General features: G+C 51.0%; 2 protein-coding genes across 2 annotated transcripts; both read right to left on the minus strand.

Annotated features, from left to right (window-relative positions):
* Positions 1-4,275: 4,275 nt before the first annotated feature.
* On the minus strand, positions 4,276-7,621 carry CkaCkLH20_03995 (uncharacterized protein; the record flags this gene model as incomplete). The annotated part of the gene is made up of 3 exons (XM_038886714.1): positions 4,276-7,065; positions 7,127-7,261; positions 7,316-7,621. The coding sequence occupies 3 exons, from the start codon at positions 7,619-7,621 to the stop codon at positions 4,276-4,278; spliced, it is 3,231 nt and encodes a 1,076-aa protein (XP_038747964.1).
* A 1,308-nt stretch (positions 7,622-8,929) lies between these two features.
* Positions 8,930-11,155, minus strand: CkaCkLH20_03996 (AMP-binding enzyme; the record flags this gene model as incomplete). Its single annotated transcript, XM_038886715.1, has 3 exons — positions 8,930-9,032; positions 9,089-10,676; positions 10,732-11,155. 3 exons carry the CDS (start codon positions 11,153-11,155, stop codon positions 8,930-8,932), a joined length of 2,115 nt encoding a protein of 704 aa, XP_038747965.1.
* Positions 11,156-13,241: the final 2,086 nt, after the last annotated feature.

A 13,241-nucleotide genomic window follows, 5' to 3' on the forward strand; every position in this document is an offset into this window, starting at 1 on the left:
CCCCTCAAACAGCGCCCCCGAAGAACAGCCAAAGATGGCAGAGTCGGTGGAAAGTCGTTCCAACTACGATCGCTGTTTACCCTTGCTCGTCTTGACCGTGCTGTTCGTCCTGACGATCGTGCTGATCTTGATGATGATGGTGATGGCGCCGTTTACCCTGCCGTTCTCTCGACCGCACACACGGGTGAGATGAAACCGACACATCGCAACGAGTCCTCTCTGCCGTTGCTATCTGGCATCGTGCAAGTATTCTAGTCACGACAAGTCATCCACCGGTCGTCCTTGAATGTGGTTGAACCTGAAACTGATTGTTATATTGGTCACGGAACTATGCAAGTGGCCGATCCACTTCAGATGCAGTATCTGCGGCCCCGATCTCGATACGTTAGCATAGCGAACTAAGCATGCCAGTAGGCAACTTGTTTGCTATCTATATAACATCCCGGACGGCGGCTCCGCGGGGATCAGGTGAGGGTGTCACAGCCCAGATGCTAGGAGTGGACATCACGTTACATACATAGACTATCAACACCACGTAGGACGGGTCCGGATGGGCCGACGATATCTAAATATCACCGAATGAGAGGGGTCATTCACGCCTTTACAAACAATGAAGTCGTGCCCAGCGGGCACACAGCCCGCCCAGCGACGTTGTAAGTGGCGATGGCAGAATGCGATATATAAACATCAGAATATCAACGATGAGATGTCTCAAGCCATGAACCGGCTGTTCTCAAACCCTCAGAGGTAATTCGGTGACCTTGCGCTTTTGCTTGAGGCGTCACAGCCGGCCGAGAGTTTTGGTGAACGCCAACTGCCAACCTTTAACAGGTCGCCGCATTGTTTCGCCAACGACAGGCCTTCACCCATCATCTCTGTTATCTGTTAAGTATTCACGGGCTAATCAACGTAGATGTGCTCGTGGTATTTGAATGCTCACAGCAGAGGGGCGGACGTATCGGCTTCGAGGCAACTTGGTATGATATGACCTTCGACCTCTCGACTTCTGGTCATTCTCCGGCACTGCAAGAGATGCCAGACATCACCCACAAAGCTAGATTGCTGGGCAGGGCGGAATGAGGGAGGGATCTGCAGAGCTTTTGTAGCGCACTTTAAGTGCATTACATCACGAGAATCGAGAGAAGCTGTGGGGGGTAGAGAACCACGCCGTTTCTTGTACTACTTTCTTGGTCGCTTCAAAGTCGTATTCGCGTCCGGATAGGTCTTAGGTGTATTTAGAAGCAATGATGGATCCCATATGTTCTGTTGGACTGGGCTATGGGGGCGCTCCGACTCGTATCTTTCGTGACGGGTAAGATGTAGCTTGAGTGGGCATTGAGCTGCACCAGATCCTGTTGTTTTGGCTCCTTCACAACTTGAACTGGACGTTAGCGATTGCGATGGTTACCCGGTGGATGTTGTTGTCATCCACCTCTAGTTGAGTATCACTTCAATAATCGTGAGGCGACAGCAGCAGCGTCTCACTACTATACAACCTCATTTAGACGCTATGATCCGGTATTATTAACTCAACGTCAAGGTCTCGTCCCGAGCTATGCAACATCTTAGATGGGCTCAACGACGTCTCCAATCACGAATTGTGATGACAACCAAGAATTAACGGAACGCATGTTGGCTGAACAACTGATTCCCAGAAGGGTCTCCTTACTGCAGCAATATATACACCGGTCATATGGACGACTTCTGTCCCCCTCAAACGCGCTCGGGCGATGTATATCTGATGGGTTTCTAAGGTGTATAAACATAGAGAACGCACATATAAGCGATCTTCCATAGCTGACTTTTCCACACGACGGCGTAATGCAGGCATAGAGACGATCAAAGAGCTGTCCTAGCAATGAATTATATGTGTCGGACTTGTTCTCGACGAAGTCAGTCGCCCGTTGTCACAGGCGACAGGTAGATCATCCACTCCACTCCACTGAGCCACAAGCTCGTCGTTTCTTTGGGCCACTGTCCCTCGTGTATACTTGTATTCCAGGAACACGAATACTCAATCGAGAAATAGCAAACTCGTGCGATGTCTTACCACCATACTGGTTGTAGGGAGTCGACACTTCTTCAGCAACTTCACGAGTAGAAGAATCACGATGAGCGTATGCCCTATCTTGATACACACCTCAGATCACACGTCATTATGGTTGGTGTCCAGTCAAAGAAGCGACTGATTCCTAATTATCCCATCGAGTGCTAACTAACGCCATTAAGTACGTATATGAGGGGTAGCCCAGTGCACTTCAACAGCAGTATTTTTGATCCAATCAGAAATTTTAAAATCGGCAAATTTGGGGTAAAGAGGGTATTACTATGGGGCATATTTTTTGGCGTCAGTTAGCACTTGATGGGATAGTAGACCTCGAAGTTTCAGAAGAACACATCCTAGCAACCCGGATACCCTTGCTCAACCAACACGGATCTCAGGATACACTCACATATATAGAACGAAATTTAGTACTCAAACACGTAGATTGATGAGAACAAATACGCTAGGAGCGTCCAGCCGAGTCGAAAGTGATCATTCGCTTAAGCCAAGGGCTGTTAGTATGTACTATGTAGGACAGGACAGGATAGAGCGATAGTGATAACTTGCTTTCATTCTCGCTCGGTCCTATTAGTATTCTTTACCGCTCGTCGCGTATACACCTTAATACTGACGTACACAAACTCAGATCCATTAGTATGACCGCGGCTTGCTTCGGTACACAACACCAACTAGACATTAGGTTTGTCGTGGAGGAGCTACCGTTGAGAAAAGTCTGCTACAACGCGTTGTTGGAAGAGCAAACACTGTGCCATCGTCTAAGTTCTTAAGATATTCCCTTACATTTATTCACACCGTATCTTCTAAAAGAACCTTATAACTGGGCTCTCCTGGATATACATTAGTACGGAACGATTCTTGGGATCCTACTCACTATTGTCTTCAGGGGGAGGTTACGATCTCCCATGCTCTAGACACTACTACGAGATGAGGCAAAGATGAGAAACGAACTACATCTAGATACGTCTCTAAGATACAGAACACATACAAAACCAGCTGGGATGAGTCTCTAACATGAATAACTATGTAAAGCTTCACGATTACCTCAGAGACAACGGAGATCAGGACTAGAGAGACTTAAGACCGCGCGAGGTGAACTATTGCCCATAAGCCTGAACCACCCCAACGCCCGGATACACGAGACTTTGAGAATGCGACACAGTAGCATCCACTAGCTCTAATGAGCCGTACAAAACAATCCTGACATTATGTTGGAACTCGTGCCTGGCCTGTAAAAGGTCACTTAAATTCGCCTCTAACCAGTCCACACAACCCCAGCGATATATTCTCACCCCTAAGATACGCACCACAACATCTTTGCCGTGCGCCGCTCACTACAAAAAAAGATAGACATCTCACCTCCGGGGTGAATCTCCACCTCAAACTTCACATGTAAGTAGCTACCCAAAGAAGCATCTGTTTATGTCCGGTATGCGCTCTTATGGCATCAATTTTCTCTGCGTACGGCGCAAGCAGGGTCGCCTGTCAGCACTTCTCCTAATCGCCAAAGGGACCTCAATCTCCATCTCCGTCGTCATCAAGTACCAACGCCACGACGTCCGCACCGCCCTTAAACATACAAGCTATACGAATACCACACGAATAGGCCCCATATAAGAGCCAGAGATGAGGAATAGCAAGCAAGGCAGTTAACACAAGCTATAAAACAAACTTGCCCCTAAAGACGGTAATAAGTCTATGCTGAAGAGAATTACACGTAATAGACATTATTTATAAATTATAGTTTGTGTCGCCCTAAGAAGCTGCTCGCCCGCTCTAGCTAGAGCTTTATATTACTTAAGGTCTTAAGCTTCTACTTAGCTAGAAGAAAGAACGGCTAGCTTTTATAGTCAGCTACTTCTTAAAACTAGCTCTACTTTAAATAAATAAATAGTATCTACTTATTATACTTTATTATACTACTAAGCTACTAAGTTAATACTTCTCATTATTATAAATATAATTAAACGTTTTAAAATTTAAGAATGATTTTATAAAGAATTTTCTCTCTTAAAAGAAGAAGAAAATAAAGAAAGAAGAAACTACTCACCCTAAGTAGGTAAAAGGAAGAAATTATCGTCATGAGTCCTTATATTCATTTAGAGACTATTCAATACAGGCTATACCCTTTACCTGGGCATAATAAGCTAGTTCAATATACCGGACAATCCCAGTACCTACCCCCCTAACTTATAAGGAGCTGGAGAGTAGCACTACTCCTCTTCATAATCAAAGTCCCATTTACCGTCAATGGGATCCTCAAGATCAACCTTGTCCATGAGAAGGTCGAGCTTGGTGTATTCATCTAGAAGTACTAGATCTAAGTTCCGGCTCACGTTCTGCTGGTGCCGGTTCAAAAGGTCAGCGAAGACAAAGCTTGAAGCCGGCCGGATACGCGGGACTCTTGAAGACCGCTTAAACATCTTCTGGTTCTCCTGCTGCGACTCCTCGACCTTGGCGAGGAGAGGCTCAGACGGGTCTCCGTTGAAGTGAAGCTCGTTGCGATAAAGACCGAGTTCCGAGTAGGCCGACCCCTGGAGGACTCCGACGGTTGGGTCCGGATGCTGAACGAGCTGGCCGGTAGCCAGGAAGTGGTTGGCCCGTGCGATCCCCGATGCCGTGTCCACCACATCCGTTCCAGGCGGCGGCGGCGGCTCATTGTGGGGCTTAAACGCCAACGGACGCCCGAAAGGCCGAGAGACGCGGGGTCTTACGCCCGGCGGCATGGGCGGCATGGCGAACTTGGGCGAATCCTCTTCGTCAAGAGATAGAAGCATCACGCGTCCCGAAGCGTCTCCAATGACCAGCTTCGAAAAGTCGGGAGAGAAAGCACCGCTAGTGACGCAACCAGGGGCCTCAACGAGGTCGCGAATGAATGGCTTCTGCAAGTCGCGAACATTCCAGATCCTAACCTTGCCATCTGAGCCGCCGGTGTAGAAACGGTCCGCGGACGTTCCCCAAGCTGTGAACTTAACACCGATATCCTCATCCTCGTTGTCGATAGGCGCCTGGTGTTTTAGAACGTGGATAGGTATGTGGCGTGCCGTATCCCACACATAAACCTTGCCGTCGGTGCAAGCCGCCGTAACATACGAAGAGTTGTGGGTAATTGGCTTGATTATGAGCTCGTTAATATCCGTCGCAGGGCAGTCAAGGCACTGCGTCTGGACAAACTGTTCCTCTCCGTCTTCAAGTTTCAGACCAAAGACACGAACCTGTGTGTGCGTCCCAGGCTGGCATGGAGGGCATGGCGATGTAGCCACAATGAAGGCTGGCTGTGTAGGGTGCCACGCAACCTCGAACACATTCTGCGTCGAAGCAGTCTGAACCCTGATGCGCTCACCGGTAAGGCAGTTCCATAAGCAGATCTCGCCCGTTTTTTCCTTGTCTTCTGGGATATCATTGTCATCTCCAGAGAAGCTTCGAGGAGAGTAACCGACCAGAAGCAAGTGCTTCACTCCTTCTGCTAAGCCCCATTGCATCGTTGCTGGGTAGTATGCCCATTTTTGCGTTGCGCTTGTCTGCTCGTCACCTTCGTTCCAAGCTCTCAAATTGGAGTAGGCATGAAAGGGGCTGCCAGAAACGCTGCCGTATTCATCAATGTGATAGACACGAACGGCCTGGGAAGCCACGTCTGCGCCGGTGGCCACCATCCCGGACTCATGCTTCGACGCAACCACAAATTGCACCACGCCATCGTGTTGCCAAGTGCCCAGTGCGTTCATGTTTCGTCCATCCGCATCCACTTTCCAGATCTTGACAGTCTTATCGAAGCTTGCAGTGTATGCTCGATCGTTGACTTTGTCATAATCGGAGGCCACGACCGATGAATACAGCCACGGGCTCTGAGACTCTCTCATGGCTTCTGTCGAGTTTTCTCCGCTCTGAATGATAGGTCGAGGGATGCGGTGGTCGGGATAAGCCTTCAGCTCTTTCGATTGTGACGAATAAAACAGCAAGTTTCCGTCTTTGTTGTACTGTTGATTATGCGAGTCTGAATGTGTTGTTGTGCCACAGATGAAGTTGTTGTTTGACGTCCAAGCAATCGTCATGATGTCGCCAGCGCAATTGACCCATTCGGCGCGCATTTCCATCTCATCTTCGAGAGCTTTCCTAAACTCAATCGTGAAGTTGACCTGGCGCCGCATTCTGCCAAATCCTCGGTTGCCGTCAAACTCCCTAGCCAAGAGCAGAGAGGACACCGGGCTTGATCGTTGTTTTAGCTCGGTCGACTTGTCGGCTTCAGTCACCTCGACCGTCAACACCTTAGGTACTTGGGCAGGTCTTTTGTGCCTGTCCACCAGTTCGTCAAGCAGATTTCTAATCGCAACTTGATCTCTCCTGGCAAGAGCTCCCTGGAGCTCAATTTCCGGTCCGATGACTGTGAGGAGTTCAGGGCGGTGCCTCAGCATCTTCCTAAGCTCCTTGACCGTGTTTGGGCTGCGTTTGATTCTAGGCTTCTTGCCACACATCTCTCGGATCTTTCGTCGCACGGCCTCGATCTCGTCCGGATTGAAGTCGACGTGGAACGGAATAGGCCCCTCGGCAGCACTAGTAGCGTCGCTGGGGTGCAGAAGCCTCGTCGAGCCCTTGACTATAGCCTCCCGCACTTCTGTCGGGATGTAGGGCCACTTTGCAAGCTGCATGTAGGAATTGATAGCCTTGTGACGGGCAGTGACCGGACCCGGCTTGGGTTTGGTTTCTTTCCATGATTTCCACCGCGGTTGCACCCTTGTTCGGTCGGTCGTGGGTGAAGTAGGAAACTTCGCGGGTGACGGTCGGTGGGATTTCGATTTGGGTGTAGCCGAAAGACGTCTCGATGTCGATGCCGGAGCAGAGACTGGGCCGGCAGTCGTTGTCGCGGGGGAAGGTCTCAACCACGCGGGAGTGGTGGAGGCAGGAGCGGGTGTGGGTGTCGACGAAGTGAAGTTCTGTGCACCAAACGCGGGCGAGATGGCCGATGTCGAGGTTGGGTTCAAGGTGGAGGCGTTCCGTTGGAATTCCTGCAGTTGCCCGTTAGCTTCCGTTCGCGCCTTCCTCGTGGTATGTCCTTGTCAAGCTCACCGGCTCCGACGCGTATTTGGAAACAAGGCGCCGTGCCAGCTCGGCCAGTTTGTTCTCCAAGGTGGCCGAAATGAAGCCCTTCGTGCTGTTGAATTCCAGCTGGAAGGCATCATCACTGCTAATCCGTAGCAGGACCTAGGCGTGGGAGGTTTAGGCGGGTGTTTCTTTTATAGCATCGTAGTCTCTTACCTTTCGACCAAGCTCCAAGGTGTTGACTCGATCCGAGTCGATATCCGACAGATAGGCGTCGATGTATGGTTTGATCTGTGCCTTTAAGCAAGGCGCCAGGCTCCTCGCCGAACTCTGGTAGGAGACATCCTTTCCCAGGCGTTGCCTCTTTCGAGGCGGTTCGCTCGACGGGTTCAGGGCGCGGGGGCTGCTAGGAGGCGAGTCGTCAAGCGTAAGGTCGATGTGCTCGACATGGTCGATGGTGAGGTCGATTACTTGTGTTTGGGGTGGTCTACGTCGAGCCGCGCTGCTCTTGACGCCCATCATCGTGGCAGCGGGCAAACGGACGCGAGATATTGGGCGTTGCGAGCGCGTAAAGTGAGTTCGTCGTGACGCGGGTAGGTTAGGTTCGTAGTGTGGAGTTAGCAGTTTCAAAAACGGCTATATTAGGTAACTAAAAGAAAGTCGGTTGTCCGGCTAAAAATGTGGGTCAGTAGCTCCTTCCCTTAGCATTCTAAGTAAACTTTTTAGTATTATTTTGATCTTTAGTAGAATATGTACTTAAGCTGGTTTATAATAATAAGAAACTACTTCTTTATTTATAAAAAAGGCTTATATTTTTTCTTACGTTTCTACTTTAACTATTATTTAGACGTGAGGTACGCCTAAGTGGTATTAAGTCTTTTAAGATACCCGTCTCATAAGTCTAGAGAAACAATTTAAATCATACATTCAATCGAGTTTGTAAGGCGGTGACATTCTGCTCGGTTTGATAAAGCGATATCAACATGTTGAGGAAGAACGTCAACCCACCAAGCTCAGTTACGTCCATCCATTTCCATAGCCACTTCACGGTTCAATAGGCCCAAAAAGCTCACTAGCAAACAGCTAATATCAAGTAACACGAATCCCAACCCTTAAAGACGCGCTTTTCCCGGCGCATGTCGTCGCATCGCATCGCATCGCATGGCCTCCGGGTCGCGAAAGTGTGCATCCGGTCATCGGCCCCACCCGGCGCATCGCATCGCGAACCGCGACGACGACGGGACATGGCCGGGCGCCCGATGACGACATGTCTCGTCGACCTTCCGAACCCTTTCGCAATTGCTGATCAAGGGTCTAGCATAGTTCTTGCGACATTAGGAATTGTTTCCAGGTAATACATCCCGTAATTTGACAAGCCTATTTGGCTATACCTTCTATCATCCCGCCAAGCGCATCGCACGCGCTCTGGTTTTGAAAAGATATAAATACAAAGTAGCAAAATGGGATTTGTAAAAAAAAAACTAAAAAAACTAAATGCTTTACATAAATCTTTCACTATTTACTACTGGTCTCACTGAAGCATTCTTTATGATCAGGTTTTAATAATTTCTTTAAATCACATACTCTCTATATATTGCATTAGCAGTATATGCACTTAAGACAGCAAGAATAACGCATTTAAACACGATGAACACAGAAACGACAGCAACAAAGGCAAACAGCTGCAGCAGTAAAGGTTTGTTGCAATACGAACTCGCGCTTAATTCAACTCTAGAAAGCTGTCCATTCAACTAAAAATATATAATACAACATGGTCCCGACTGTATGCTACACAAACATAAAACGCCTTTCATCTAAATCGCCGTTGATTTAAAGCTTGGGCTTGGCGGACGGCTCAGAGTTGATCTCATCGTACATCTGGTCGATTTGGCCACGGAAGGCCTTGGCGGTCTGTGGTCTCTTCAGCTTGAGACTGTAATATATCGTTAGCTCGTGTTCATCACTGCTTCGAGGGTGGCGGGGACTTACGTAGGCGTCAACAGCTCGTTGTCGATTGTAAAAGGGTCGATGGCAAGGAAGACGTTGCGCACGCGCTCGTAGCTGTTGAATTTGTGCTTCTTGCCGATCCTGTCCAGCTCGCCGAGGAAGACCTTCTTGACCTTGGGGTCGTTGGCGGCGACCTTGAGGGCGGTGAGGTCCGTCTTGTCGACAGTCTTCTTGAGAACCTTGCTGGCGAATGGAGCAAAGGTCTCGGGGTCGATGCCGAAGATGGCGACTAGGGTGGACTGAGCCGGGTCACCGTGGACGTAGGCCATGGTGACCAAGTTGCTGCTGCCCAAGTAGACGTTCTCGATGCGCTCGGGGGAGATGTACTCTCCTTGCGACAGCTTGAGGACGTTCTTCTTGCGGTCGATGATCTTGAAGCGACCCATGTTGTCGACCTCGGCAATATCTCCGGTGTGGAACCAGCCATCGGCATCAATAGTCTTGGCCGTCTCCTCGTCGTTCTTGTAGTACTCCTTGAAGATACTGGGTCCGCGGAGGAGGATCTCGCCACGCGGGTAAGGCTTGTCGCTGGCGAGGTACTCCAGATCAGGGACGGACTCGAGGCAGACCTCATTACATGTTGCCGGGGGTCCGATGTTGCCCAGAGTGAAGTCACCGTTCAGCTGAACAGTAGAGACGGCATAAGACTCCGTCAGGCCATAACCCTGCACGAAGTTGTTGCCGAAAGCGGCCCGCAGGAACTCGTGAACATCAGGGTCCAGTTGCGCGCTACCACTGACCATGCTGTGAACCTTCTTCAGGCCAACAGCGGCGCGGACCTTGGGAGTCCAGATTCTGTCGTAAAGGAAGTGAGTGTTGCTCGCCTTGCCAACAGGCAGCTTCATGTTGGCCTTCTTGGTGGCGATGACCTGGCGAGACAGGGATCCCTTGAAACCGTCGGCATCGATGGTGGCAGCTCGGATAGCTGAGTTGAAGCGGTTGTATAGACGAGGAACGGACATGAACCCAGTGGGCTCGAGAATCTTCAAGTCGTCGACCAAACCTACAATATCGCCGCGGAAGAAACCGACGGCAGCGCCCTCAGCAAGAGCGGTTTGGTCAACCATCCTTCCGTAGATATGCGCCAGAGGCAAGTAGGAGATGTGCACATCCTTGTAGGTCACAGTTCCAGAAGATCTGGCAGCCGCCAGAGCAGCAACGGCGTTTCCGTGGGTCAGAACGACACCCTTGGGCATACCGGTTGTTCCGGAGGTGTAGTTGATAGTAACCAAGTTACTTGCGCGCGGGGGGTGCATGGGGCGGCCGGACTTGAGGCCGATCTCCTCGACACCGTTCATGGAGTAGATCTGGATACCATTCTCAGCGGCGATGCCGTTGAGAACAGAGAGCTTGGAGTAACCAGCCTGCTCACCGGCGTCCAAAGAGTCGAGGCAAACAATCATCTTGAGAGAGGGGAGTCGCGGGGCAAGCTTCAGGAGGACGGGAATATGCGGCAGAGATGTGACAACACAGGCCAGGTTGGCGTGGTTGATGATGTATTCGGTTGTATCGGGGCCGAGGGTCTCGTACAGAGAAACGGTGAAAAGAGACTGGGAGGCAGCGCCGAGATCTGTGACCTCAATAGTTAGCAGGCATCCAAGTGACCAGCCGTTGATTCCGCATACCGGTGATGTGCCATTCTGGGCGGTTCTGCGACCACAGACCAACGCCGTAGTTATCATTTGTGATGCCGATTCTGTTGTGAATCTCTACCAAACCGGCGCCAAAGTTCTTGCGACGCTCGGCAACCTCGGCGTAGGTAGCCCAGGTGTACTTGTTCTCCCACTCCTTGGTCGCTGGGATCCAGGCTCGGTGACCCAGGCACTTGGCATTCGGTCTCTTGCGCGCGGATTCCTCAAACAAATCGTGAACGGTCTGGACGGCGGGATCGAAGGTGGACAGAAGAGGGCCGTCGCGGAAGCGCCAATGGCGGTAGATGGCGCTGCGGCCTTCCCTCTCGGTTCCGGGGACGGGGACTCCGTAGGGCGAGCCTGGCGGCGGGGGAGTGGACAGCTCCTTAATGTATGCGGCGGTGTCTTTTGGAGCCATGTTTGCGGCGGCTGTTGGTTCTCTGCAGGGTGTGGTTGGTGTCGGCGGCTATCGAATTGCTTACGCGGTGCGTCGATCCTCTGTTTGCCAATTCGTTGAGGGCGCGAAGGGTATGACGGGAGACAGATCGGACCTAGAATCCTCCTGAGATGAAGCAGACGCACGTGAAGATGTGGGTAGATGTGTCGTAGGTAAGGAGTAAAGGTGCAGAAAGGCCAAAAAAAAGTTGTGAAGATGGGAAGAGACGAAAAGCTTAAAGGAGCCGAGCACGAGAGTTGAGACCACGAGGAAGACCTAGCACGGGGATACAGCCACGAACGCTTTTTCTGCGTAGCACTTTGGAGCTTCACTGGGACTAGGTTGACTCTCCAGATAGCTGGGAGGGTTGTGACGAATCCAAGGAAATCGGGGGAAAGCCAATGAAGGGCGAAGGACGAGAGCGTGGACCGAGGCACAAGTACCCAGAAAGGCCAGGGTGACCAAAGGCCCTCGGCAACCCCAGATGGTGCTGCGCTAAGGGGTTAGCTACAGCGCCTGATAGGCCCTGACGTTCCGCCAAGGGGGGCTTTGGACCACTATGGCTTGCGGGGATGCTTGAGCGCTGGGGGAAGCTGAAGCTGGGGTGCTGGGTCGGAGATTCGAAAAAACGGGGTTAGCTAGCCCCGTGATGACCTCACTGTGAGTGAAGGTGTCCACGTGGATTGACGTGCTGCTGATGGAGTTGTCGAAGAGTATTAGAACACACGGAAACAATATTGAAAAGTTGAGTGAGCAGAGGAATATATATCTAACGGCGCAGGTTGACCAAGTATAAGCAAGGCGTAGCACCTGAAGATGCATCCTCCCGTTGCCATGTACGTCTAATACGAATGTCTATCCCATTAACGGGGGCTATTCGCCTAGAAGGATCCAGTTTCCCTAATGGGGAGCTGGAGCTGTCATTTAACAAGAAATTGTGACAGGCGATCCCCGTCTCGTACATCCTCTTCTGGATAGCCTTGGCTCGAATGCCGTTTACTCATCCAGGCCGACGATGCCGAATCTTCAACTTTGCCATTTTGAATTGGCATCCAGCATTGCCAATAACAAATCTGCTCTGTCGACGATATACCATCATGGTGACAGCATGATGTGCGCTAACAGTCCAACGGTATCTTTCTACAGCATACACGGCACACTGACTAGCGTCAACTGTCACATGCCAGAGAACTCCGTCGCGATGGGGGCCGGGCCAAATTCTCCTGTCTTGCTCCGGGCGGAGGCCATTGGACGCCGTACCCGAACAGCCCGAAATCTCCGGGTCCCACCTGCTTCTGTATTCCAACCCGCCTTAGCGATGCGCGTGCGGCTTGTATGCGGCTTGTCTGCGGCTTGTGAATACTCACTGGACTCAAGAGGCTGGTGATTTGGCGCATGGCTTGTGGCAGCAATGTCCAGCCTGCAGATGTCCAGATTCGGGCATATTCTTCACGCTGATTTGCGCCGGCAACGAGCCAATAGCATTACTCAACTTGCATGATAGGTCCGCATTTATGTCGATTACTTCGGTCCAAACCGGCTCTCAAGTCAACGAGTCGTGATGTGAGAAAAGACATTTGCCGTTCAATCCGTTGCTGCGTCTTCTCAAACCCGTCTGCAAACGCACAGCCTCCTACACATCTGTATTCGTCGTCATCTGGGGACGCGGCAGCCTCATATATCTGAGGAGATCTACGACAGCTCGATCAAAAGACGTTCGAGGCGGATACAACGGCCCTCTTGTACGTGCTGCCGACTTCGCACCGACGAGACAAGCCCCCACGAGACACAGACAGAACGGTTGTGACGGATGAGAGGAAACAAACAAACAAGTGTCTGCGTTTTGGGTGGGCATCCGATCAGGCAGTGATGGGTGCTCAAGCGTGCGCTCTGAGCCATCAGGTCTGGGATGACTCGTGAGAGCCGCCTCAAGATGACACGACGGCGTGTAGGCCAGCTGTTCTTTTTCGGTCGCGCGGTTTTCTGGCAGCCTCAAGTCGGAAACGCATACAGTCGGGGTCCCGCGCCAACTGACGAGGGAACATGGCTGGAAAAAAGCAAACGTCGG

Source organism: Colletotrichum karsti, assembly GCF_011947395.1.
Source record: "Colletotrichum karsti strain CkLH20 chromosome Unknown Scaffold10, whole genome shotgun sequence".
NCBI classification, from domain to species: Eukaryota; Fungi; Ascomycota; class Sordariomycetes; order Glomerellales; family Glomerellaceae; genus Colletotrichum; species Colletotrichum karsti.